General features: G+C 45.9%; 1 protein-coding gene across 4 annotated transcripts in view; it reads left to right on the forward strand.

Moving 5' to 3' along the window:
• Window positions 1-27,073, forward strand: part of ULK4 (unc-51 like kinase 4) — a 1,561,547-nt gene that overhangs the window by 796,251 nt on the left and 738,223 nt on the right. For all 4 annotated transcript variants that reach the window (XM_063922404.1, XM_063922401.1, XM_063922403.1 and 1 more), the window contains 2 exons: window positions 14,631-14,682; window positions 14,782-14,926. In XM_063922404.1, the coding sequence (XP_063778474.1) occupies window positions 14,631-14,682; window positions 14,782-14,926 (197 nt within the window). The remainder of the gene's footprint in view (window positions 1-14,630; window positions 14,683-14,781; window positions 14,927-27,073) is intronic.

The following is a 27,073-nucleotide window of genomic DNA, read 5'->3' on the forward strand; positions in this document are numbered from 1 at the left end:
GGACACAGCAGACATTGTGGCTGCAGTGCCTCACCAATCACTGAGCTCACCGCACGCCACTGTATTGTATTGACCATTTTAGGTGATCTTCAATACATATAATGGTGGTGCACACTATGCAATATGCTCCATGAGCGATATCACATAGTGTTTCCCCTCCCGGGCCTCCGACATAGTGCATGCACACAATGTGATATCGCACAGTGACGTCATGCCGCGACCAGCCTGATCATACAGCTTCTGACGATATTGTCAGATTGAGCTGCATGTACAGCCAACGGTGGCGGTTGTTAATGACCCCCGGGAGCGCGCATCGTGCATCGCTGGTAGCATACATACTGGGTGATATTGTAAATATCGCTCAGGAGGGTAAAAATTAGCGATATTGTGTAGAAGATCGCCTGGTGTGTATACACCATTAAAGGAAAGCGTTAATCCTTATGAACAATTCATATAAATAACATACAAGCACATAATAATTGTAATTGTGTTCGCTTCCTATCCATGTTATATGAAATTATGTGGTTTTGCAGCAATAAATCGTATTATCTTCTCAGCCATCTTTTAGAAGTGGCTCATGAAAAGTAAAACTCCAGATGCTTTGAAAGATCTATTATGTTTACAGAAAATCAAGTTTTGTTATAATCACTAACACAGCTTGGCGTGTTCTAATTATAAACCTAATAACCTGCTGGGTATTAGTTAAATGGCTTCCCTTGGACTTAATTACTGTCCTTCAATAGTGATGAGATTTAAGGCAAACACTTTTTTAAGTTCCAAGTTGGCACCAGTCTCCGCCTTTCTATTTTCTTTTTGATATATAGGCAGTTGATATGTTAGCTCCTGGTTCCTGTACCATTCACCATTTAAATGGAGAGATAACATACTTTAATATTTTGTTTTAAATAGTGTGTAAACTATGATCTCAAATGTATATTCTTAGTTTACAGCTATCCAAAATATTATGATACTATTTGCTTGCCGTTAATTGCGTTACCATTCATTTCATCGGGATGCAGTTAAGTTGCTGACGGTTGGGATCCCGGCGGTCAGGATACAAGCACTGACCAGCCGGAATCCCGGCTAACAGGTGCTATTCCCACTCGTGGGACACCCACAGAGAGGGAATAGAACTTGTAGCGAGCGCAGCAGGCAACTGAGCCCGCAGCGTGGCGAATGCAGCGAGCCCGCAAGGGGACTCTTTGCGCTCACCCCGCTGTCGGCATACTGGCAGCCGGGATTCTATTGTTTGTATACTGACGGCTGGCATCCCGGCCACCGGTATATCATACTGAACCCATTTTATCAGACTGTTTTACCACTACAGGTTGAGTATCCCATATTCAAATATTCCGAAATACGGAATATTCCGAAATACGGACTTTTTTGAACGAGAGTGAGATAGTGAAACCTTTGTTTTTTGATGACTCAATGTACACAAACTTTGTTTAATACACAAAGTTATTAAAAATATTGTATTAAATGACCTTCAGGCTGTGTGTATAAGGTGTATATGAAACATAAATGAATTGTGTGAATGTAGACACACTTTGTTTAATGCACAAAGTTAAAAAAAATATTGGCTAAAATTGCTTTCAGGCTGTGTGTATAAGGTGTATATGTAACATACATACATTCTGTGCTTAGATTTAGATCCCATCACCATATCATCTCATTATGGTATGCAATTATTCCAAAATACGGAAAAATCCGATATCCAAAATACGTCTGGTCCCAAGCATTTTGGATAAGGGATACTCAACCTGTATTATTATTTTGATTATTGTAGTCAACTAATTTGTTCATTAAAGTTCAAGCAACGGAATATGCTGTGCTATATAAGAAACTGTTAATAAATAAATAAATAAAATACATTTTAACTCTTCTCATACTTTGAGCAAGTACTGAGTATAGCATTCCATTCGGTGGCTTTTCAGATTTCATTATTTCCTTACCTTACTTCAGTAAGGAACTGAAAGAGCTGGTCACATTGCTTTGCTTAGTTAAAGCATAACTCCTAAACTCAGTGTTTTTTCACTGATTACATCTGGACAAAGTTTGCACAGATCCTCCACACCAGGGGTGGGCAATAGTGGCAACTATGGGACCACTTGGCAGGCTTTGTTGAACTGTCAAGTACATGGTGGGAGTAAAGTGGTCTATGATTAGATGGTGGTTCCCCCAAATACTTTATCTCGTGTTTACGACAACAGAATACGCAGCACCCATGTCCAGATAGCAACATAGCTCGGTTACTCTGGACTCTCTAATTCAGGGGGGTATCCAATTAGGTGCAATGAAACATCGGGAGTGAAAAACAGAGTTTTTTGCAATTTTTCCTGATGTTTCACCAATATTTTTTTATGGGGTAATCATTAGATATCATGTAAAAAAAAATATTTTTTCATCCAAAAACATTCAGGTTCAGTGAAACCTTTGTGTTTTGGGCCCGACAGCCCCAAAAAGCCAGCGTTTATCAGGGATTTTGTTTTGCCTGTCTGAGGCAGGTGATACAAAATCCCCAATAAGCCATAAAGAGCTCTCCAGGGAGGTACATCGTAAGCCGGCACTCAGCCCCCTCCACTGCCCCCGGGGCCAACATCTGCCCCTCTTCCCCTACCCCAGGTGCCCTGGCCAGGAGGGGGTCATGTGACCGAGGGGCGGTGCCGGAGCACGGCAATCTCGGGAGCAGATGCCCCAGTGCAGATTAAATAAGCCCCGATGAGCCGCAGCTTATTGGGGTTAATATGATAGCTCCGGGTGATATCACTACCCGCGGTAATGTACCGCAGGTAATCGGATATATCCCTCAGCCTACTTCTCTGGAGCCCTGCAGCCTACTGAGTGAACAATGTGAAAACATGCCCAATCCACAGATTACAGAACAAATCAGGAGTCTGCGACCACTGAGGGCTCCTACCACACACTAATGACAGCAGGCGAGTGTAATTTAGTGGAAGATGCATTGCACTGCTATGTGCTATTCGTTGGGACGGGTGCAGTTTGTGGAGGGTAGGGATTTTGATTATTTCTCTGACGTCCTAAGTGGATGCTGGGACTCCGTAAGGACCATGGGGATTAGCGGCTCTGCAGGAGACTGGGCACAACTAAAGAAAGCTTTAGGACTACCTGGTGTGCACTGGCTCCTCCCACTAAGACCCTCCTCCAGACCCCAGTTAGATTCTTGTGCCCGGCTGAGCTGGATGCACACTAGGGGCTCTCCTGAGCTCCTAGAAACAAAGTATATTTTAGGTTTTTTATTTTACAGTGAGATCTGCTGGCAACAGACTCACTGCAGCGAGGGACTAAGGGGAGAAGAAGCGAACCTACCTAACTGGTGGTAGCTTGGGCTTCTTAGGCTACTGGACACCATTAGCTCCAGAGGGATCGACCGCATGGAACCGGCCATTGATGTTCGGTCCCGGAGCCGCGCCGCCGGCCCCCTTACAGAGCCAGAAGCAAGAAGTGTTCCGGAAAATCGGCGGCAGAAGACTTCAGTCTTCACCAAGGTAGCGCACAGCACTGCTCAAAAAAGCGCCCGTTACCTCAGATGGCAGACACAGATGTCGACACGGAGTCTGACTCCAGTGTCGACGAGGTTGAGACATATACACAATCCACTAGGAACATCCGTTACATGATCTCGGCAATGAAAAATGTGTTACGCATTTCTGACATGAACCCAAGTACCACATAAAAGGGGTTTTATTTTTGGGGAGAAAAAGCAGCCAGTGTTTTGTTCCCCCATCAGATGAATGAATGAATGAAGTGTGTAAAGTAGCGTGGGTTCCCCCGATAAGAAACTGGTAATTTCTAAAAAGTTACTGATGGCGTACCCTTTCCTGCCAGAGGATAGGTCACGTTGGGAGATATCCCTTAGGGTGGATAAGGCGCTCACACGTTTGTCAAAAAAGGTGGCACTGCCGTCTTAGGATACGGCCACCTTGAAGGAGCCTGCTGATAAAAAGCAGGAGGCTATCCTGAAGTCTGTATATACACACTCAGGTTATATACTGAGACCTGCAATTGCCTCAGCATAAATAGTGCTGCTGCAGCGTGGTCTGATACCCAGTCAGATAATATTAATACTCTAAGACAGGGATAATAGTTTGCTAACATAGAGCATATTAAAGACGTCATCTTAGATATAAAGGATGCACAGAGGGATATTTGCCGGCTGGCATCCAGAATGAATGCAATTTCCATTCTGCCAGGAGGGTATTAGAAACCCGGCAGTGGACAGGTGATGCTGCCTATAAAAGGCACATGGAGATTCTGCCTTATAAGGGTGAGGAATTGTTTGGGGATGGTCTCTGGGACCTCGTATCCACAGCAACAGCTGGGAAGAAAATTTTTTACCTCAGGTTTCCTCACAGCCTAAGAAAGCACTGTATTTTCAGGTACAGTCCTTTCGGCTACAGAAAAGCAAGCGGGTCAAAGGCGCTTCCTTTCTGCACAGAGACAAGGGTAGAAGGAAAAAGCTGCACCAGCAGCCAGTTCCCAGGATCAAAAATCTTCCCCCGCTTCCTCTGAGTCCACCGCATGACGTTGAGGCTCCACAGGTGGAGACAGGTGCGGTAGGGGCGCGTCTCGGGAACTTCAGGGACCAGTGGGCTTGCCCACAGGTGGATCCCTAGGTTCTGCAAATAGTATCACAGGGATACAGGCTGGAGTTCGAGGCGACTCCCCCTCGCCGTTACCTCACATCAGCCTTGCCTGCTGCCCTCGGAGAAATGTAGTACTGGCGGCAATTCACAAGCTGTACTTCCAGCAGGTGAAATCAAGGTACCCCTCCTTCAACAAGGCCGGGGTTACTATTCCAAAATGTTGTGGTACCGAAACCAGGCGGTTCGGTGAGACCCATTCTAAAATTGAAAGCCTTGAACATTTATATACGAAGGTTCAAGTTCAAAATGGAATCGCTCAGGGCGATTATTGCAAGCCTGGAGAATTTCATGGTATCACTGGACATCAAGGATGCTTACCTGCATGTCCCTATTTACCCTCTTCACCAGGAGTACCTCAAAATTGTGGTACAGGATTGTCATTACCAATTCCAGACGTTGCCGTTGGTCTGTCCCCGGCACCGAGGTATTTACCAAGGTAATGGCCGAAATAATTATCCCGTACTTGGACGATCTCCTTATAAAGGCGAGGTCCAGGGAGCAGTTGTTCGGCGGAGTAGCACTATCTCGGGAAGTGCTACAACAGCACGGCTGGATTCTGAATATTCCAAAGTCGCAGCTGGTTCCTACGATGCGTCTACTGTTCCTGGGTATGGTTCTGGACACAGAACAGGATAAAAAGGGTTTCTCCCGGAGGAGAAGTCCAAGGAGTTGTCGTCTCTAGACAGAGACCTCCTAATACGTATACAGGTGTCGGTGCATCAATGCACGCGAGCCCTGGGAAGGATGGTAGCTTCTTACGAAGAAATTCCATTCGCCAGGTCCCATGCAAGGATTTTCCAGTGGGATCTGGTGGACAAGTGGTCCGGGTCGCATCTTCAGATGCATCGGCGGAAAACCCTGTCTCCAAGGGCCAGGGTGTCGCTGTTGTGGTGGCTGCAGAGTGCTCATCTTCTAGGGGGCCGCAGATTCGGCATACAGGACTGGGTCCTGGTGACCACGGATGCCAGCCTTCGAGGCTGGGGGGAAGTCACACAGGGAAGAAACTTCCAAGGCTATGGAAAAGTCAGAAGACTTCCCTACACATAAATATTCTGGAACTAAGGGCCATTTACAATGCCCTAAGTCAGGCTAGACCCCTGCTTCAACACCGGCCGGTACTGATCCAGTCAGACAACATCACGGCGGTCGCTCATGTAAACCGACAGGGCGGCACAAGAAGCAGGATGGCGATGGCAGAAGCCACAAGGATTCTCCGATGGGCGGAAAATCATGTGTTAGCACTGTCAGCAGTGTTCATTCCCGGAGTGGACAACTGAGAAGCAGACTTTCTCAGAAGACACGACCCCCACCCGGGAGAGTGGAGACTTCATCCAGAAGTTTTCCAAATGATTGTACACCGTTGGGAAAGGCCACAGGTGGACATGATGGCGTCCCGCCTCAACAAAAGCTACAAAGATATTGCGCCAGGTCAAGGGACCCTCAGGCGATAGCTGTGGACGCTCTGGTAACACCGTGGGTGTACCAGTCGGTGTATGTGTTCCCTTCTCTGCCTCTCTTACCCAGGGTAATGAGAATAATACGAAGGAGAGAAGTAAGAACTATACTCATTGTTCCGGGTTGGCCAAGAAGAGCTTGGTAACCAGAACTCCAAGAAATGATCTCAGAGGACCCATGGCCTCTGCCGCTCAGACAGGACCTGCTGCAGCAGGGGGCCTGTCTGTTCCAAGACGTACCGCGGCTGCGTTTGACGGCATGGCGGTTGAACGCCGGATCCTGAAGGAAAAGGGCATTCCGGAGGAAGTTATCCCTATGCTATTTAAAGCTAGGAAAGAAGTGAACGCAAACCATTATCACTGCATATGGTGGAAATATGTTGCGTGCTGTGAGGCCAGGAAGGCCCCAAAGGAGAAATTTCAGCTAGGTCGATTTCTGCACTTCCTACAGTCAGAGGTGACTATGGGCCTAAAATTGGGTTCCATGAAGGTCCAGATTTCGGCTCTATCGATTTTCTTCCAAAATAGAACTGGCTTCACTGCCTGAAGTTCGGACTTTTGTTAAGGGAGTGCTGGATAGTCAGCCCCCGTTTGTGCCTCAAGTGGCACCGTGGGATCTCAACGTGGTGTTGGATTTCCTGAAGTCGCATTGGGTTGAGCCACTTAAATCCGTGGAGCTACAATACCTCACGTGGAAAGCGGTCATGCTGTGGGCCGTGGCGTCGGCCAGGCGTGTATCAGAATTGGCGGCTTTGTCATACAAAAGCCCTTATCTGTATTTTATATGGATAAGGCGGAATTGAGGACTCGTTCCCAATTCCTTCCTAAGGTGGTATCAGTTTTTCATGTGAACCAACCTATTGTGGTGCCTGCGGCTACTTGGGACTTGGAGGATTCCAAGTTACTGGACGTAGTCAGGGCCCTGAATAGTATATGTTTCCAGGACGGCTGGTGTCATGAAAACTGACTCGCTATTTATCCTGTATGCACCCAACAAGCTGGGTGCTCCTGCTTCTAAGCAGACTATTGCTCGCTGGATCTGTAGCACGATTCAACTTGCACATGCTGCGGCTGGACTGCCGCACCCTAAATCTGTAAAAGCCCATTCCGCGAGGAAAGTGGGCTCTTCTTGGGCGGCTGCCCGAGGGGTCTCGGCTTTACAACTTTGCCGAGCTGTTACTTGGTCGGGTTCAAACATTTTTGCAACAGTCTACAAGTTTGATACCCTAGCTGAGGAGGACCTAGAGTTTGCTCATTCGGTGCTGCAGAGTCATCCGCACTCTCCCGCCCGTTTGGGAGCTTTGGTATAATCCCCATGGTCCTTACGGAGTCCCAGCATCCACTTAGGACGTCAGAGAAAATATGATTTTACTTACCGGTAAATCTATTTCTCGTAGTCCGTAGTGGATGCTGGGCGCCCATCCCAAGTGTGGATTGTCTGCAATACTTGTTTATAGTTATTGCCTAACTAAAGGGTTATTGTTGAGCCATCTGTTGAGAGGCTCAGTTATATTTCATACTGTTAACTGGGTATAGTATCACAAGTTATACGGTGTGATTGGTGTGGCTGGTATGAGTCTTACCTGGGATTCAAAATCCTTCCTATTTGTGTCAGCTCTTCCGGGCACAGTATCCTAACTGGGGTCTGGAGGAGGGTCTTAGTGGGAGGAGCCAGTGCACACCAGGTAGTCCTAAAGCTTTCTTTAGTTGTGCCCAGTCTCCTGCGGAGCCGCTAATCCCCATGGTCCTTACGGAGTCCCAGCATCCACTACGGACTACGAGAAATAGATTTACCGGTGAGTAAAATCTTTATTTTTTGTTGTTGTTATTATTATTATTATTATTATTATTATGAATCGATAACACAGCTTTTCTGTCTCTACTTGACCAAGCTATAGAAAATCAGCTGATACCCTGCTGCCTGATGATACTGGCTGGCAGCAGTAGGAGTAAGCTAACTGATTTGCCAGCCAGTTGGTGGTCTTCCATATAAGCAATGTGCTTTATTTAAATACATATTTCATCCATAAAAATTTACTGCATTGCCATCTGGGAACAATGAAAGAAAGTTTGTGGATTTAAATGCATCCTTCTTTTTTTTTTTTTTTTATTTCTTTATTAAAGATTTTCAAGAAATAACAAAACAAAAAGAGTGGTTAGAGGTTCATAGTGTAGGTGATACAACCAAGTGCATTTGACATTAACAAATCATTCTAAGCAATGCTCATTCTCAGATAGTCAAGCAGTAGTGGTCTTGTATTCAGTATAGTTCAATATAGGAAATTAGACTAGGTCGGACCAATTATACCTAATCAAAATGATATTAAATCAGAATTAGGCTTAAAAAGTGTTATGGTTAAACATGCATCAGCAAAACCACCTACAAATTATAGTAGAAAATGACATACTTTGTTTTCTTTTCTTATTTTTTTAAAATAAAGAAAGACTAAACTAGTTACAAGACAGACATTTCGGGGTTGTGAAATAAGGGTAGAAGGGATAGAAAGAGAGGAGAAGAAGAAAAAGAGAGACAACACTCTGACATTCTATACATACTGAAACCATGAAGGATCATACAGTATTGGGAGAAGTAGAATACACTTGTTCAAAAACAGTCATATGATTTTGTATGTGAGATTCTAGGGTAGTGATAAAAGGCATCCATTTCTGATAGAATTTATGAGCACCTGTTAGTGCTTCTAATCTGGCATACTTGCGTTCAAAATACAGAATTTGGAGTAGCTTCTGTTTCACTGTATTTAACTGGGGAGCCGTTTTTTTTGTCCAGTGGGCCAAAATACATTTTCTGGCCACTGTTATAATAGTAATAAGTAAAGGAAAAACAGGTTTCTCCAGTTTTTGTGCAATCCAAACAGAAAAGTTAAGCCCCATACATGCAAGCGGTTCAAAGGTTAACTTGGTGTGAAAAAGTGAATTGACATAAACCATTAACTTAGACCAGAAGCGTTTTAATTTATAGCAATTCCACATGCAGTGGGAGTAATCCGCTATCATGGTTCTACATTTCAAACAATATCCTTGTTCCTCAAGGACCATATGCCGTCTTTGGCTTGGTGTTATATAAGCCCTATGAAGGGTTCGAATGTACACCTCTTGGAGGTAGCTGGACTGTAACGTTTTCAGAGAAAGAGTGTGTAGAGCCAATACATCACCAATTTGAGTAACAGATGGGATATCCGATGCCCATTTTTGTACCAAAACCTCCCATTGAGGGTGAGTATTATAACAGGCCTTCAAGAGAATTGTATACAAGTATTTAACCTTGTAGGGTTTATGTAGCAGAAATTCTAATAGGATATCGATATTGATAAGTTGTGAGGGAAGAATTGGAGTGGGGTAAGTATTAGTCCTGACTATTTTAATACTGTTTAAGTAATGTCTGATTTGAAAATACATAAATCTGTGGGTGTGGGGCAGTTCAAAGCGTTTAGCAAGCTCTGTAAATGAATATATATTTCCTCCGGGATCAAAAACCTTATGTGAAGTATCTAGACCTTTAGATTTCCAGTAATAAAAAAGCGAATTATTCAAAGATGGGGAAAAAGAGGGGTTACCCCACAAGGGGAGAAAACAAGAGATGCAAGGATTCCTATGACAAATTTTGTTTAAAGAAACCCAAGCAGCATATGTATCCCTAAACAAAATGTGCATTTTTATGTGGGTAGGAATCTTTGACAGTTTAGTTTGAATCAAAGCTCCAGGGGAGTATGGGTAAAAAATAGCTTGGTCCAAAGTAGAATCTGTATAGGTAGAATTGTTTAGAATCCAATCGTTGATATATCTAAAAAAGGTAGCTAAGGAATAGTTATTTAGATCTGGGCATCCCATTCCTCCACCTGCCCGGGGAGTGACAAGTTTAATTTTTGCTATTCTAGGCCTTTTACCTTGCCATATAAACTTTAGAAACAAATTTTCCATTTTAGCAATATCTGATTTATGCAATGCCAACGGGATCATTTGCATACAATAATAAAGCTTCGGAAAGATTATTGACTGGATTATGGCAAGTCTGCCCAGCAAAGAGACTGGTAAGTCTTTCCACGATTCCAGTCTAGTGGTTATTTTAGATATTATGGGGGGAAAATTTAGGGAGTATAATTTAGTTAAGTCCGAAGGAATGTGTATCCCTAAGTAGGGAAAATGAGAGGAGGCTACTCTAAAAGGAATGTCAGCTTTATCAATAAAGTCTAGGGCGTCTGCTCCCAGCGGCATAATTTCCGATTTTGTTAAGTTGACTTTAAACCCCGACAGCGCTCCAAAGGAGTCGAGAAGGTGAAGTAGGGCAGGTAAAGATTGTGTAGGTTTAGAAAGGAAAATAAGCGTGTCATCAGCAAAGAGAGCTATCTTCAGTTCAAGAGAGTGTATAGTAATTCCGTGTATCAGGGGGGAGCTACGTACTGCGACAGCTAGAGGTTCAACTGCTAGTGCAAAGAGAAGAGGGGATAACGGACATCCTTGGCGAGTACCTCTTTGAAGTAGGAAAGGGGAAGATAAAAGACCATTGCAAGATACCATTGATTTAGGGAAAGAGTATAAGGTGCGAATTATCTGAATAAAGTGAGGGGGAAAGCCAAAATTATATAATGTTTGAAAAAGATGGGGCCACAATACCAAATCAAAAGCTTTTTCTGCGTCTAATGTAATCACCATGTTGGAAGAGGAAATATCAGAGGTCAAGGTAGATTGTTGGATGACTGCTAAAAGTCTTCGGACGTTCACTACAGAATGTCTGCCGGTGATAAATCCTGTCTGGTCTGAGTTAATCAAGAGGGGCAATAAAGGTTTCAATCTCTCTGCCAAAATTTTTGTCAGTATTTTATAATCTACGTTTAGCAGAGAGATCGGCCTATATGAACCAGGGAGGCTAAGGTCTCGCCCAGGCTTGGGGATGACTTTTATAATAGCATCAGAAAAGTAAAGAGGAAGAGACTGTTGGTCTATTGCAAAGTTGAAAGTGTCCGCCAGCGGCCGGGCTATCTGTGGGGATAATATTTTATAAAATTCATTTGAAAATCCATCAGGGCCCGGCGCCGAGGCCAGTTTCAACTTTCCAATAGCCCAAGAGATCTCTTCAGGGGTAATGGGGTTCGTCAGGGTCGTCATAAATTTCTCTGGTACTTGTGGTAAAGTAAGGGAATTCCAGTAAGAAGAAGAAATAGAAGAGATAGAAGTTGAGGAGGAGGAGGGAGGTAAAGTGGGGATAGAGTCATGATCTTCTAAGGACTCCTCTGGAACCACCGCCGGGGCTGAGTACAAAGACTGATAGAAACCTTTCATAGTTTCAACTATTTGTGCTTCAGAGACAGTTTTGGAGCCGTCTGGACGTATCAAAGGGTGAACAACTGTGCGCGGTCTAGATCCTTGTAATAAGTTAGTTAGGAGCTTTCCCACTTTATTCCCAAACTTATAAAATTTTGAATGCACATTGAAAAGGTATTTGTCTCCTAAAGTTAGGAGAAATTCATTATAGGCTAATTTAGCTTCCAAGTAGGTAGTTTTATGTGCTGGTGAGGGGAGTGTCTTAAACATTTGGAACGCATTAGATAGTTTCTCTTGCAACTGCAAGTATTCTTGTTTATGGCGTTTTTTGGTATTTGCGGTAAAAGCTATCACTTCACCTCGAAGGACCGTCTTGGCGGTTTGCCAAAAGAGGGGGGGGTTAGTAGAGGAATGGGATGCATTTATTTCTGCGTAATTATTCCATGCAGTCAGAAGTTTTTGTTTTAGACCCTGGGATTGAAATAAGTGGGATGGAAATCTCCAACTCGGAGGGGTGGCTTTACTTTTTGTCAGAACTAGTTTCGCAGTGATCAATGAGTGATCTGATAAAAGGGGGGGTTCTATCTCCACCGAGGCAAGTGAAGGAAACAGGGATTCGGCAAGTAATATATAGTCTATTCTGGACCAAGTATTGTGAGTTAGTGATAAGCAAGTAAATTCTCTCTCCGTTGGATTGAGTGTCCACCAGGAATCTATTAAGTTAAGATCTTTGCTAAGGTATGGGACACCCAATCTAGGGAGAGGAGTCTGCCGTTTGGAGGGAGGGGATCTGTCTAGATATTGAGAAGATATTAAGTTTAGATCTCCACATACTATCAGGGAGGAGGTGTCATATTTATGTAAATGTGTAAGGAGTTCCACAAAAAAGGATTTTTTATATTGAGTAGGAGCATACACATTACAAATAGAGAAGGAGGTACCTGTATGGGAAAGGGATATAGTCTGGTATCTACCAAGCGGGTCAGAAAAGGTTGACGTAACCTGCAAGTTTAAAGCTTTTTTTGCTAAGACTGCTACCCCACATGACTTAGTATTAAAGGACGCTGAACCTAAGACAGACCAACCCATAATTTGTAACTTTTTCACTTCATCTGGCATCAAATGAGTTTCCTGTAAACATATAAGATCAACATTGCGTTTGTTAAGGTAGGTAAAGAGTTTTCGGCGCTTAGCAGGTGTATGAATCCCTCTAATATTAAGAGAGCCTATATTAAGAGACATTAAAGTGGTATTTGAATAATAATTGCAAAGGAAAGTCAGAGAGAGAAAAGTAAAGAGAGAGGAGGGAAAAAACACAGGGGAAAGGGGAGAGACGCATGACATAAGGAACAAAACCATTCCTACAAAAAAACTAAGTGACCTCCAGAAAAATCCCTGGTACCCAAACCGGTACGATTCTAGATATCAGGGAGGGGTCTTTCAATAATAAAATTTCAAAACAATCAAGAACGGCAGAGCTCCGCTCTCCGAGCTGCTCAAACATATAATTTTCCAAACTCAGGTAAGTAGCTCCACTAAGCGTGGGCTATCTTCTCATTATAACATTATTATGTTATATAAGTGTATATATGGGTACAAAACTTGTGATATCAGACAAGATTGCACACTCATCATGTCTAAGATTGAGTGTACGGGGTATGTCTCGTTTCAAGGATTCAAAGTCAAATTCCCGGTAACAGATTAGCAAGTGGTTCACACAGCCATATCATCAGGTTCTACCGTGGGATCAGTTCCTATTTCATCCGACTCTTCCTTGAGATAAGCTGCAGCATCTGCTGCGTTAGAAAAATCAGCAAAGCCTGACGTTGTGAAAATTCTAAGCTTGGCTGGGTATAACATATGAAACTTGCGGTTTGTTTGTATCAGCGTAGTACAGACCGTTGAGAAGGATCGTCTCACTCTGGAAAGCTCTACAGAAAAATCCTGGAACAGTCTCAGGGTATGGGATTCCCAAACGAGGGGGTTGTGTTTTCTAGAAGCAGACCAAAGCACCTGTTTATGCAAGTAATTCAGTGTTTTAAAAATGACAACCCTCGGTTTATGTGCTGAAGCAGGTTTAACTTCTCCCATCCTGTGTACTCTTTCAATCACTATATCTGAGCATTCAGATTTTACATGTAGTAATTCAGGTAGTGTATGACGAACAAAAAATTCTAACTGTGCCCCTTTGATAGATTCAGGGAGCCCGGTGATACGCAGGTTGTTACGTCGTGACCTGTTTTCAATATTGTCAAGCTTATCAGCCATGCGTTTGTTATCTAATAGCAAGTCTTTGACTGACTTTTGTAGCGTGTGGATATCATCCATGTTCTGGCTTATGTGTGCCTCTGCCCCTGATATGCGGTCAGACAAGCGGGAAATCTGTGTAGTTATGTCTGCAACCGCCTTCTGTAATAACGGCGCCATAGTGGCTTGCATAGCCTTGGTAAGTTCATCATATGTGAGGGAAGCTGTGATATTACCTTCCGGCATACTTTTGATCCCTTCCGCGGCTGAGATAGCTTTCTTCGCCGCTGGCGTCCCCGGACCCTTGTCTGTGTCAGGCGCCATGTTATGGTCGCCACGACGCTTCTCCTGGCGCTGCTGCTGCATTACCGGAGGTTGCTTTGCGGGCGGTGGTGGGCTCATGAACTTGTCCATAGCTATACCCGATCTGTTAGGGGACCGGGAGCGGTGTCTAGCTGCGGCCGACAGGGTTAAGGCTGGGTATAGCAGCGTGGAGAGCGGAGCTGCAGGGAGAAGCTGTTCACTCTCCCATGCCGGAACCGGAAGTGAAATGCATCCTTCTTAAATGTTCCTGGGCTGTCGCCTGAGATAGCGGTCAGTATCCCTAATACATAGGGTGTAATTCCCAGTGATAGTGTTTTCCCTACTTAATAAATAGACTGAAAAAAGTTGCATCAGTTACAATGTGATGATCCTATAGAATAAATGAAGTTTATCTGATTCATAACTGACTACTGTATGTTACTTTTCTGTGACTACTGTTTCACAGTTCTAGCATTTTGACTTCTTTAAGTGACCAAAAACAAAGAATGAGACTAAGGTTATAGAAGGATTTGTGTAGTAAATCACTGCATCTCCACAAATTTAGATGATCAATTTAATTACAAACTGTGTCTTTAAAACCCCTTAGTTTGTGGTGAAACTGATTTCTATTTCTGATCCTGCAGTAATTAAATCCAGGCCTTCCCTTGCTCTGTTTTAGGTTGTGGACACTATCCTCCCACCTTTATGCTCCCTGGTGTGCAGTCAGAATGGTAAGCTAGGCCACATCAAGTAGATTTCTCTGCAGCTTCAACATTTTGTTTCAATTACTTTGCTGCATGGTAATATTCTTGGCTGTTTGTGTTTTCAAGTGGAATGGAGGCTGTTCAGCTTGCGGCTACTTGCAGAGACCACTTCACTGCTTGTAAACCATGAAGCCATGGCTGAGGGGAGAAAGGAGGTCCTTCAATCAAATAGCACATTCCTGTCTTTGGTCAGAAAGTCATTGCTTCCACAGTAAGTACTCCAGCTGGGCTCACATGTTTTAAACTAGTTCTACATCTAATGTATATAGTTTATACCACTAGGTGACCCATATTTGTCATATTCAGAATGTGTTGTGTGCCTACGTAACGTATATGTCATGATTGTTTAATGTGTGGCATAGTGGTTAGTCCTATCTGGCAAAGCACAGGCAGTTTTAGCAAAGAATGATTGTTAGATGCAATGCCTGTGATTCATAAGGAGGGCGTGGAATTATCTGCTCCCAGATAGACTGATTGTACTTCTATAGAGAGGATGTCCTGTGTGGGACCTACTGAATATCCCGAACTGAAAGTCAAGCTGGTAACTAAACAGTAATTTCTCTTACGTCCTAGAGGATGCTGAGGTCCACATTAGTACTATGGGGTATAGACGGGTCCACTAGGAGCCACTGGCACTTTTAAGAGTTTAATAGTGTGGGCTGGCTCCTCCCTCTATGCCCCTCCTACCAGACCCAGTTTAGAAAATGTGCCCGGTGGAGCCGGTCACAACTAGGGGAGCTCCTAGAGCTTCTTTAGTTTCATTTTTCTCTAACGTCCTAAGTGGATGCTGGGGACTCCGTAAGGACCATGGGGAATAGCGGCTCCGCAGGAGACTGGGCACATCTAAAGAAAGCTTTAGGACTATCTGGGGTGCACTGGCTCCTCCCCCTATGACCCTCCTCCAAGCCTCAGTTAGATCTCTGTGCCCGAACGAGAAGGGTGCACACTAGGGGCTCTCCTGAGCTTCTTAGTGAAAGTTTTAGATTAGGTTTTTTATTTTCAGTGAGACCTGCTGGCAACAGGCTCACTGCATCGAGGGACTAAGGGGAGAAGAAGCGAACTCACCTGCGTGCAGAGTGGATTGGGCTTCTTAGGCTACTGGACATTAGCTCCAGAGGGACGATCACAGGCCCAGCTTGGATGGGTCCCAGAGCCGCGCCGCCGGCCCCCTTACAGAGCCAGAAGGCAGAAGAGGTCCGGAAAATCGGCGGCAGAAGACGTCCTGTCTTCAACAAGGTAGCGCACAGCACTGCAGCTGTGCGCCATTGCTCTCAGCACACTTCACACTTCGGTCACTGAGGGTGCAGGGCGCTGGGGGGGGGCGCCCTGAGACGCAATAAAAACACCTTGGATGGCAAAAAAAAATGCATCACATATAGCTCCTGGGCTATATAGATGCATTTAACCCCTGCCAGAATCCATAAAAAAGCAGGAGAAAAGTCCGCGAAAAAGGGGCGGAGCCTATCTCCTCAGCACACTGGCGCCATTTTCCCTCACAGCTCCGTTGGAGGGAAGCTCCCTGTCTCTCCCCTGCAGTCACTACACTACAGAAAGGGTTAAAAAAAGAGAGGGGGGCACTAATTAGGCGCAGTATTAACTATACAGCAGCTATAAGGGGAAAAACACTTATATAAGGTTATCCCTGTATATATATATATATATAGCGCTCTGGTGTGTGCTGGCAAACTCTCCCTCTGTCTCCCCAAAGGGCTAGTGGGGTCCTGTCCTCTATCAGAGCATTCCCTGTGTGTGTGCTGTATGTCGGTGCTTTTGTGTCGACATGTATGAGGAGAAAAATGATGTGGAGACGGAGCAGATTGCCTGTAATAGTGATGTCACCCCCTAGGGGGTCGACACCTGAGTGGATGAACTGTTGGAAGGAATTACGTGACAGTGTCAGCTCTGTATAAAAGACAGTGGTTGACATGAGACAGCCGGCTACTCAGCTTGTGCCTGTCCAGACGTCTCATAGGCCGTCAGGGGCTCTAAAGCGCCCGTTACCTAAGATGGCAGATATAGACGCCGACACGGATACTGACTCCAGTGTCGACGGTGAAGAGACGAATGTGACTTCCAGTAGGGCCACACGTTACATGATTGAGGCAATGAAAAATGTTTTACACATTTCTGATAATACGAGTACCACCAAAAAAGGGGTATTATGTTCGGTGAGGAAAAACTACCTGTAGTTTTCCTGAATCTGAGAAATTAAATGAGGTATGTGATGATGCGTGGGTTTCCCCCGATAACAACGGATAATTTCTAAAATGTTATTGGCATTATATCCTTTCCCGCCAGAGGTTAGGGTGCGTTGGGAAACACCCCCTAGGGGGGATAAAGCGCTCACACGCTTGTAAGGGCTCTACCTTCGCCTGAGATGGCCGCCCTTAAGGATCCTGCTGATAGAAAGCAGGAGGGTATCCTAAAAGGTATTTACACACATACTGGTGTTATACTGCGACCAGCAATCGCCTCAGCCTGGATGTGCAGTGCTGGGTTGGCGTGGTCGGATTCCCTGACTGAAAATATTGATACCCTAGATAGGGACAGTATATTTTTGCCTATAGAGCATTTAAAAGATGCATTTTTATATATGCGTGATGCACAGCGGAATATTTGCCGACTGGCATCAAGTCTAAGCGCGTTGTCCATTTCTACCAGTAGAGGGTTATGGACACGTCAGTGGTCAGGTGATGTGTATTCCAAACGGCATTTGGAAGTATTGCTTTATTAAGGGAGGAGTTATTTGGGGTCGGTCTTTCAGACCTGGTGGCCACGGCAACAGCTGGGAATTCCACGTTTGTACCCCAGGTCGCCTCTCAACATGAGAAGACGCCGTATTATCAGGCGCAGTCTTTTCGTGGACAAGCGGGCAAAAGGTTCCTCATTTCTGCCCCGTGACAGAGGGAGAGGAAAAAGGCTGCAGAAATCAGCCAGTTCCCAGGAACAGAAACCCTCTCTCGCCTCTGCCAAGCCCTCAGTATACGCTGGGGCTTTACAAGCAGAATCAGGCACGGTGGGGGGCCCGTCTCAATGAATTTCAGCACGCAGTGGGCTCACTCGCAAGTAGACCCCTGGATCCTTCAGGTGATATCTCAGGGGTACAAATTAGAATTCGAGACGTCTCCCCCTCGCCGTTTCCTAAAGTCGGCTTTACCGATGTCTCCTTCTGACAGGGAGACGGTTTTGGAAGCCATTCACAAGCTGTATTCCCAGCAGGTGATAATCAAGATACCCCTCCTGCAACAGGGAACGGGGTATTATTCCACACTGTTGTGGTACCGAAGCCGGACGGCTCGGTGAGACCGATTCTAAATCTAAAATCTTTGAACACTTACGTACAGAGGTTCAAATTCAAGATTGAGTCACTCAGAGCAGTGATTGCGAACCTGGAAGAAGGGGACTACATGATGTCTCGGGACATCAAGGATGCTTACCTTCATGTCAAAATTTACCCTTCTCACCAAGGGTACCTCAGGTTTATGGTACAGAACTGTCACTATCAGTTCAGACGCTGCCGTATGGATGGTACACGGCACCCCGGGTCTTTACCAAGGTAATGGCCGAAATGATGATATTCCTTCGAAGGAAGTGAATTTTAGTTATCCCTTCCTTGGACAATTCCCTGATAAGGGTAAGATCCAGGGAACAGTTGGAGGTCGGTGTAGCACTATCTCAGGTAGTGTTGCGGCAGCACGATTGGATTCTCAATATTCCAAAATCGCACCTGGTTCCGACGACGTGTCTTCTGTTCCTAGGGATGATCCTGGACACAGTCCAGAAAAAGGTGTTTCTCCCGGAGGAGAAAGCCAGGGAGTTATCCGAGCTAGTCAGGAACCTCCTAAAACCGAGCCAAGTCTCAGTGCATCAATGCACAAGGGTTCTGGGTAAAATGGTGGCTTCCTACGAAGCAATCCCATTCGGCAGATTCCACGCAAGAACTTTCCAGTGGGACCTGCTGGACAAATGGTCCGGATCGCATCTTCAGATGCATCAGCGGATAACCCTGTCACCAAGGACAAGGGTGTCCCTCCTGTGGTGGTTGCAGAGTGCTCATCTTCTAGAGGGCCGCAGATTAGGCATTCAGGACTGGGTCCTGGTGACCACGGATGCCAGCCTGCGAGGCTGGGGAGCAGTCACACAGGGAAGGAATATCCAGGGCTTATGGTCAAGCCTGGAGACATCACTTCACATAAATATCCTGAAGCTAAGGGACATTTACAATGCTCTAAGCTTAGCAAGACCTCTGCTTCAAGGTCAGCCGGTGTTGATCCAGTCGGACAACATCACGGCAGTCACCCACGTAAACAGACAGGGTGGCACAAGAAGCAGGAGGGCAATGGTAGAAGCTGCAAGGATTCTTCGCTGGGCGGAAAATCATGTGATAGCACTGTCAGCTGTATTCATTCCGGGAGTGGACAACTGGGAAGCAGACTTCCTCAGCACGACCTCCACCCGGGAGAGTGGGGACTTCACCCAGAAGTCTTCCACATGATTAAAAACTCGACAGGTATTGCGCCAGGTCCAGGGACACTCAGGCAATAAGCTGTAGACGCTCTGGTAACACCGTGGGTGTACCAGTCAGGGTATGTGTTCCCTCCTCTGCCCCTCATACCCAAGGTACTGAGATTGATAAGATGGAGAGGAGTAAGCACTATATTCGTGGTTCCGGATTGGCCAAGAAGGACTTGGTAACCGGAACTTCAAGAGATGCTCACGGAGGATCCGTGGCCTCTACCTCTAAGAAGGGACCTGCTCCAGCAAGGACCCTGTCTGTTCCAAGACTTACCGCGGCTGCGTTTGACGGCATGGCGGTTGAACGCCGGATCCTGAAGGAAAAAAGGCATTCCGGATGAAGTCATCCCTATCCTGATCAAAGCCAGGAAGGATGTAACCGCAAAAACATTATCACCGCAATTGGCGAAAATATGTTGCGTGGTGCGAGGCCAGTAAGGCCCGACGGAGGAAATTCAACTGGGTCGATTCCTACATTTCCTGCAAACAGGAGTGTCTATGGGCCTGAAATTGGGGTCCATTAAGGTTCAAATTTCGGCCCTGTCAATTTTCTTCCAAAAAGAACTAGCTTCAGTCCCTGAAGTTCAGACGTTTGTAAAAGGGGTACTGCATATACAGCCTCCTTTTGTGCCTCCAGTGGCACTTTGGGATCTCAATGTAGTTTTGGGTTCCAAAAGTCACATTGGTTTGAACCACTTAAATCTGTGGAGTTAAAATATCTCACATGGAAAGTGGTCATGCTGTTGGCCCTGGCCTGGGCCAGGCGCGTGTCAGAATTGGCGGCTTTATCCTGAAAAAGCCCTTATCTGATTTTCCATTCGGACAGGGCGGAATTGAGGACTCGTCCTCAGTTTCTCCCCAAGGTGGTTTCAGCGTCTCACCTGAACCAACCTATTGGTGGTGCCTGCGGCTACTAGGGACTTGGAGGCCTCCAAGTTGCTAGACGTTGTCAGTGCCCTGAAAATATATGTTTCCAGGACGGCTGGAGTCAGGAAATCTGACTCGCTGTTTATCCTGTGTGCACCCAACAAGCTGGGTGCTCCTGCTTCTAAGCAGACTATTGCTCGTTGGATTTGTAGTACAATTCAGCCTGCACATTCTGTGGCAGGCCTGCCACAGCCAAAAATCTGTAAATGCCCACTCCACAAGGAAGGTGGGCTCATCTTGGGCGGCTGCCCGAGGGGTCTCGGCTTTACAACTTTGCCGAGCAGCTACTTGGTCAGGAGCAAATACGTTTGTAAAATTCTACAAAATTGATATCCTGGCTGAGGAGGACCTGGAGTTCTCTCATTTGGTGCTGCAGAGTCATCCGCACTCTCCCGCCCGTTTGGGAGCTTTGGTATAATCCCCATGGTCCTTACGGAGTCCCCAGCATCCACTTAGGACGTTAGAGAAAATAAGAATTTACTTACCGATAATTCTATTTCTCATAGTCCGTAGTGGATGCTGGGCGCCCATCCCAAGTGCGGATTGTCTGCAATACTTGTACATAGTTATTGTTACAAAAATCGGGTTATTATTGTTGTGAGCCATCTTTCAGAGGCTCCTCTGTTATCATGCTGTTAACTGGGTTCAGATCACAGGTTATACGGTGTGATTGGTGTGGCTGGTATGAGTCTTACCGGGGATTCAAAATCCTTCCTTGTTGTGTACGCTCGTCCGGGCACAGTATCCTAACTGAGGCTTGGAGGAGGGTCATAGGGGGAGGAGCCAGTGCACACCAGATAGTCCTAAAGCTTTCTTTAGATGTGCCCAGTCTCCTGCGGAGCCGCTATTCCCCATGGTCCTTACGGAGTCCCCAGCATCCACTACGGACTATGAGAAATAGAATTATCGGTAAGTAAATTCTTATTTTTTTCTAAGAGTAATTTAGGCACAGGGAGGCTGCTGGCAACAACCTCCCTGCTTCGTGGGACTTAGGGAGGGAGTAGTGTCCAACCCTGAGAGGTTAATGGCCACTATCTCTACTGACAGGACACTGAGCTCCTGAGGGTGATGATCGCTAGCCGCCCGAGGGGACTACTTACTCTCGCAGCATGCGCCACCCCCTAACAGTGCCAGAAGATTCCGGTGGTGAGTGTGTCACCGGTGACCCGACGGGCGGGGAGCCGATGAGAATGGCGGCAACAGGGTGGGAGCGCAGTACTGATACTGCGCTCCGGAATGCTCAGCGGTACAGCAGGTGCGGCGCTATGAGAGGCACCCTGGGCCAGCACAAATATCCTCATACTGGTCACTCAGGCTATCGGGGACTCCGGTAACCGCTGCTAGCATAATACCTCAGGCCAGTATAAAATTTCAAATAGTGCGTTAAGACGCGCCATGTTTGGAGGTGGAACTTCTCCTCAGCGGACCCAGCAGCTCACCAGCGCCATTTTCTCCCTGCAGATCCACTTCCAGCATCACTGATAGGTAGTGCTGTCCCTCCACACGACTCCAGCTATCCTGTGCGGTACCAGGGGGTTGTAGAAGGGGGGGGGGGGGAGGCTGTAAATTCGCTGTGTAGTCTATTAAGGGTACACAGTCAGCGCCAGGCAGCTTTTTATATAACTGTCACTGGGGCGCTGTGTGTGCTGGCTCCAAACTCTGTCTCTCTCTGAAGGTACTTGGGCGAAACTGTGTCTGTTGTTTTCCTGTGTGTGTGTGTGTGTGTGCAAATTCTCACATAACCATGTCCAGGGACTCTGTGTCTTATGCTGCAGAGGAGATATCTTCTCCATAGGAATCCATTCCATGTACCCAGGAATGTAATATCATGTCTCAGACATCTGAATCTGAGCCACAATGGCTGGCTTCCATTAAGGGAATGTTACCTCAGATTTCTACTAGGGTAGCCCATACTGAGAATGAAACTCAAGTTTTAAGGAAGTCTATCGAAGTTTGGTCAGGTTTTGTTCCCTTTACTTCTAAATCTCCTAGCATATACCCAAAGAAACGCGCACTTGCCCAGATTATGCAAGCCGACGCGGATACCGACTCTGACACAGCAGACGGTGATGGGGATGTGCTGAGGGGTTCGGTATCCCTTGCAAAGGGTGTGCATCTCATGATTGAGGCCATTAGGGTTGTGTTACACATTAGTGATGCACCACCTGAGCAGGTTGAGGAGGCTTACTTCACAGACAATAAGAAAGCCTCGCTAACCTTCCCTTCGGCTAAAGAATTAAACGCATTATTTGAAAAGTCCTGGAAAACCCCGGAGAAAAAATTCCAGATCCCAAAAAGGGTTCTGGTTGCTCTTCCCTTCCCTGAGGAGGATAGGAAGAAATGGGAAAACCCACATATAGTTGATGCATATGTCTCCAGACTGTCTAAAAAGGTGGTTTTACCTGTCCCTGGATCTACCGCGTTAAAAGAACTGGCTGATCGTAAGATTGACTACGCTCAAATCCATATACACTGCTTCAGGAGTGGCGTTAAGGCCCACTATTGCATGTGCATGGATTTCTAAAGCCATAGTAAAGTGGTCAGGCACATTATTAGAGGACTTAGATACGATGGATAGAAGTGACATTGAACTGTTTTTACGTAACATACAGGATTCTGCGGGTTTCATGGTGGAGTCCATGAAGGACCTGGGTACTCTGAATGCAAGGATATCTTCCATGACGGTCTCAGCACGCAGGGGACTCTGGCTACGTCAATGGTCAGCAGACGCGGAATCCAGGAGAAGTGTGGAGAACCTACCCTTCACAGGTCAGGCTCTATTTGGGGAAGCGTTGGATGCGTGGATTTTCACGGCAACCGCATTTAAGTCTACATTTCTTCCCTCAGCTGCCCCTTCTACGAAGAAACCCTTTTCTTCATCAACATCGCAGTCCTTTCGGACTGCAAAGACAAAAAAGTCCAAGCCTCCTACCGCCTTCTTTAGAGGTGGTTGGGCAAAATCCAAGAAGCCTGCGCCTGCAGGTTCCCAGGATCAGAAGCCTGCTTCTGTGTCCTCAAAATCCTCAGCATTATGGTGGACCGCACAGCCTGGAGAACGGGCTGGTGGGTGCGAGACTCAGAAGTTTCAGCCACGTCTGGGTGTCGTCCGGCCTGGATCAGGGCAGTCTTTTCGTATGGGCTCAATGGGCTCTTGCCCAAGGGCCCCAGGAGTCTAAGGGCCCTAGGCTGATAGCTGAGGGTCCCCTCTTTCCAGGGGTACCAGATTTTTGAAAATCGGCCCAGGGGAACCGGAGATATCTGACTTCGAAGCAGTGGTCCCCATCCAAGACTGTTAATTGCTCTTCCCAGCCAGATATCTCTGGTTCTGTCTAACTTAGAGTTTTTTGAGGATATTCTCCAAAATATGGGACTCCCCCCTTTCAGTGGACATTGGTAGCTTGTCTCTACTATGCCCAGAACCAGAGATCTAAGCCTTCTTGCAACTGGTCCCTGCTCCAGCTCCACACATCTGGTTTGCAGTTTTATACTTTTGCCGGTGGATTGCTCTGGCTCCTGAACTCTGATCCCCAAGTTCCCAGAACTTCTTGAAAGGTGGGACTCTCTAGTTTTTTTTATCGCTTTCAAAGCTAAGAAATCTATTTCCAGGAACTGGAGATATCTGCAGTCAACCAAGCTGCCCTCCCACCGAAAACGATGAATATTAAGTCCACTCCACTATCCACCCCTCCCCTGCGTATTACACACCCCCTATCACCCTGGAAGTTATGTAAAAGGGCCCCTTTATTCATCCCAATGCCTCTTCTACACCATCTGTGCAGTAAAGGATTAGCAGAAATTACTGCTCCAGGCCCTACATACTGAGTGGCAGAAAGAACACCCGCTACCGCTCACGGGACATCAATGCTGCGGCTGATAGCACCCCCATCCCTACCGCTGGAGGATGGGTAGGGGGCCCAGTGCATCGCTGTGCCCAGGGGCCTACACTGCTGTTAAGACGGCCCTGGCCTGGATACAGGATATTGTGTCCCAGGGGTACAGACTGGGGTTTCAAGAACTCCCGCCTCACCGATTCTTCAAATCAGGCTTGCCAGCTTTACTGACAGAAAGGGCTACTCTACAGGAAGCCATCCAAAAATTGGAAAAGTCAGAGGTCATTGTTCCAGTTCCACGTCATATGCAACACATGGGTTTCTATTCAAACCTTTTTGTGGTTCTGAAACCGGATGGTTCGGTCAGACCGATTTTGAATTTGAAATCGTTAAATCCTTATCTGGGGGTGTTCAAATTCAAAATGGAGTCTCTGAGAGCAGTGATCTGAGGTCTGGAGGAGGTAGAGTTTCTGGTATTCCTAGATATCAAGGATGCGTACCTCCGCATTAAGATTTGGCCACCACATCAGGCTTATCTCAGATTTGCACTGTTAGACAGTCACTATCAGTTCCAGGCACTGCCATTCGGTCTCTCCACGGCACAAAGGGTGTTCACCAAGGTGATGGCAGAGTTGATTGTTCTCCTCCGCAGACAGGGAGTAAACATAATTCCATATCTGGATGATCTGGAATCGTCCAGGGAGAAGTTGTTGCAGTCCATTGCTCTCACGACTCATCTGCTCAGGGAACATGGTTGGCTCCTGAACCTTCCAAAGTCACTTTTGGAGCCGACAAAGAGATTGTCTTTCCTGGGGATGATTCTCGACACTGAAGTGCAGTTGGTGTTTCTACCGGTGGAGAAAGCGTTGGTGATACAATCAATGATCCGGGATGTCTTGAAGCCTACCCGGGTATCGGTTCATCAGTGCATTCACCTTCTCGGGAAGATGGTTGCCTCCTACGAGGCTCTACAGTACGAAAGATTTCATGCCTTTCACAGCGGAACAACACCAGTAAATAGGCACCTGAACTTTTAACTCGAACAAGTGAAACCTTACACTCTCAGCCTAGATAACTTTAATCCCAAACAAACTATGTACCACAAATTGATTTTTGCCATTGCTCTTCATGGAATATTCATAAAGGCCACTGCATCATTCAGTCTCCCAGCAACTCACCCCTCTGTACTTGTTGCCCACTCAATTATACACTCCCCTCTTATTAGCACTCATTAGCTTTTTACTTCCCTACACTCATTGACAATAACATCTACAACCTCTCACCATAAAAATCTTTCACAAACCTCTGACACCCACATTTATCTCTCTCTTCTGCTTCTGATAGCTGGTGACATTTCACCAAATCCAGGACCCAGCCACTTGCATTGCTCACATTCACCTGATTCACAGCAACATAGAGATCCAGCTAACCTCATGAATATCACATGTCTTCCATCACCATCCAGATCACTAAAATGTGCCTTATGGAATGCACACTTTGTTTGTAACAAATTAACATCCATCCATGACCTCTTCATATCTAACAACTTCAATCTGCTGGCTATAACAGAAACCTGGCTCACACAATCAGACACAGCCTCCCCTGCAGCACTGGCACATGGTGGTCTCCACTTTACACACACCTCCAGGCCTGGTAACCATAAAGGAGGAGGAGTTGGACTTTTACTTTCCCAATCTTTTGCATACACTGTTCTACCACAGGTTCCATCACTCACATTTCAATCATTTTAAGTACATTCCATTAGGGTTTACTCTCTTTTCTCTCTGCGTGTTGCAGCTATCTACCGCCCACCTGGGCATCCTGAACAATTTATGGATGATTTTTCTGCCTGGCTTCCTCACTTCCTATCCTCTGACATCTCCACCATTATCATAGGTGATTTCAATATTGCTATTGATTGTCCAAAATCTGCTGCTCACGCCTCCAAATTACTCTCTCTAACCTCCTCTCTTGGCCTCTCCCAATGGACTGACTCCCCTACTCATCAGGAGGGCCACTGCCTTGATCTAGTATTCACCAGACTATGCTCCGTCTCTGAACTCACTAACACTCCTTTCCCCCTCTCAGATCACAACCTTATCACCGGCATGCTCTCCTCCGTTAATTCAAACTCTGTGTTGCTGAAGTCCTCCAATCCTCCTCAAACCCGCAGAAATATTAACACAATTAATCTTCAAGAACTTTCCACTTCACTCCAACAACTGCTTTCACCTATTTCTGCATTCACCTCTCCTGAGATGGCTGTATCACACCTGAACAAGACTCTAGAACTAGCCCATGATGAAGTGGCTCCAGCTATCTTCACACTCCACGTAGGCCTAGATGTCAACCATGGTACTCCAAATTAACAAGACAACTACAAAAACTCACGCAAAAACGTCAGTGGCGTAAATCTCGTATTTCAAGTGACTTCCTCACATATAAGACTGTCTACCACTCTTATAGAAATGCCTTGGACACTGCCAAACAAACATATTTCCAAACTCTTATCTCTGCTTAAGCCTCTTACCCCAAGCGACTCTTTAATACATTTAAATCACTTCTGAATCCTCCCTCACCAGGCACTATCAAGGCACAGGATCTTGCTTCCTACTTCAAGGAGAAGATTGACAAGATCCGAGATTAAATGGTATGCTCTGTTTGGCAGCCAGTGACCTGCTCCGTTCTTTACCTGAACCCTCTGGCACTCTCTCTTCATTTGATCCCACAAATGAAGATGAAGTATCCTCACTCTTCTCATCCTGCTTCTCTACTACTTCTCCTCTTGATCCTTTACCCTCACAAATAAGTAAAGCTCTGTCTCTGGTGCTCATCTCTCTCTCTCTCTCTACTGGTATTTTTCCTTCACTCTTCAAGCATGCAGTGATTTCTCCCATTTAAAAAAAAACAAAATTCTGATCCTAATGCTCTCTCAAACTACCGCTCTATCTCTCAGCTCCCTTGTCTCTCTAAGCTACTTGAGAGACTTGCCTACACTCGACTCACACACTTTCTTAACTCATACACTTTGTTCCCACTTCAGTCAGTCTTCTGTTCCCAACACTCCACAGAGATAGCACTGATTA

Source organism: Pseudophryne corroboree, chromosome 5 (genome assembly GCF_028390025.1).
Source record: "Pseudophryne corroboree isolate aPseCor3 chromosome 5, aPseCor3.hap2, whole genome shotgun sequence".
In the NCBI taxonomy this organism is placed as follows: Eukaryota; Metazoa; Chordata; class Amphibia; order Anura; family Myobatrachidae; genus Pseudophryne; species Pseudophryne corroboree.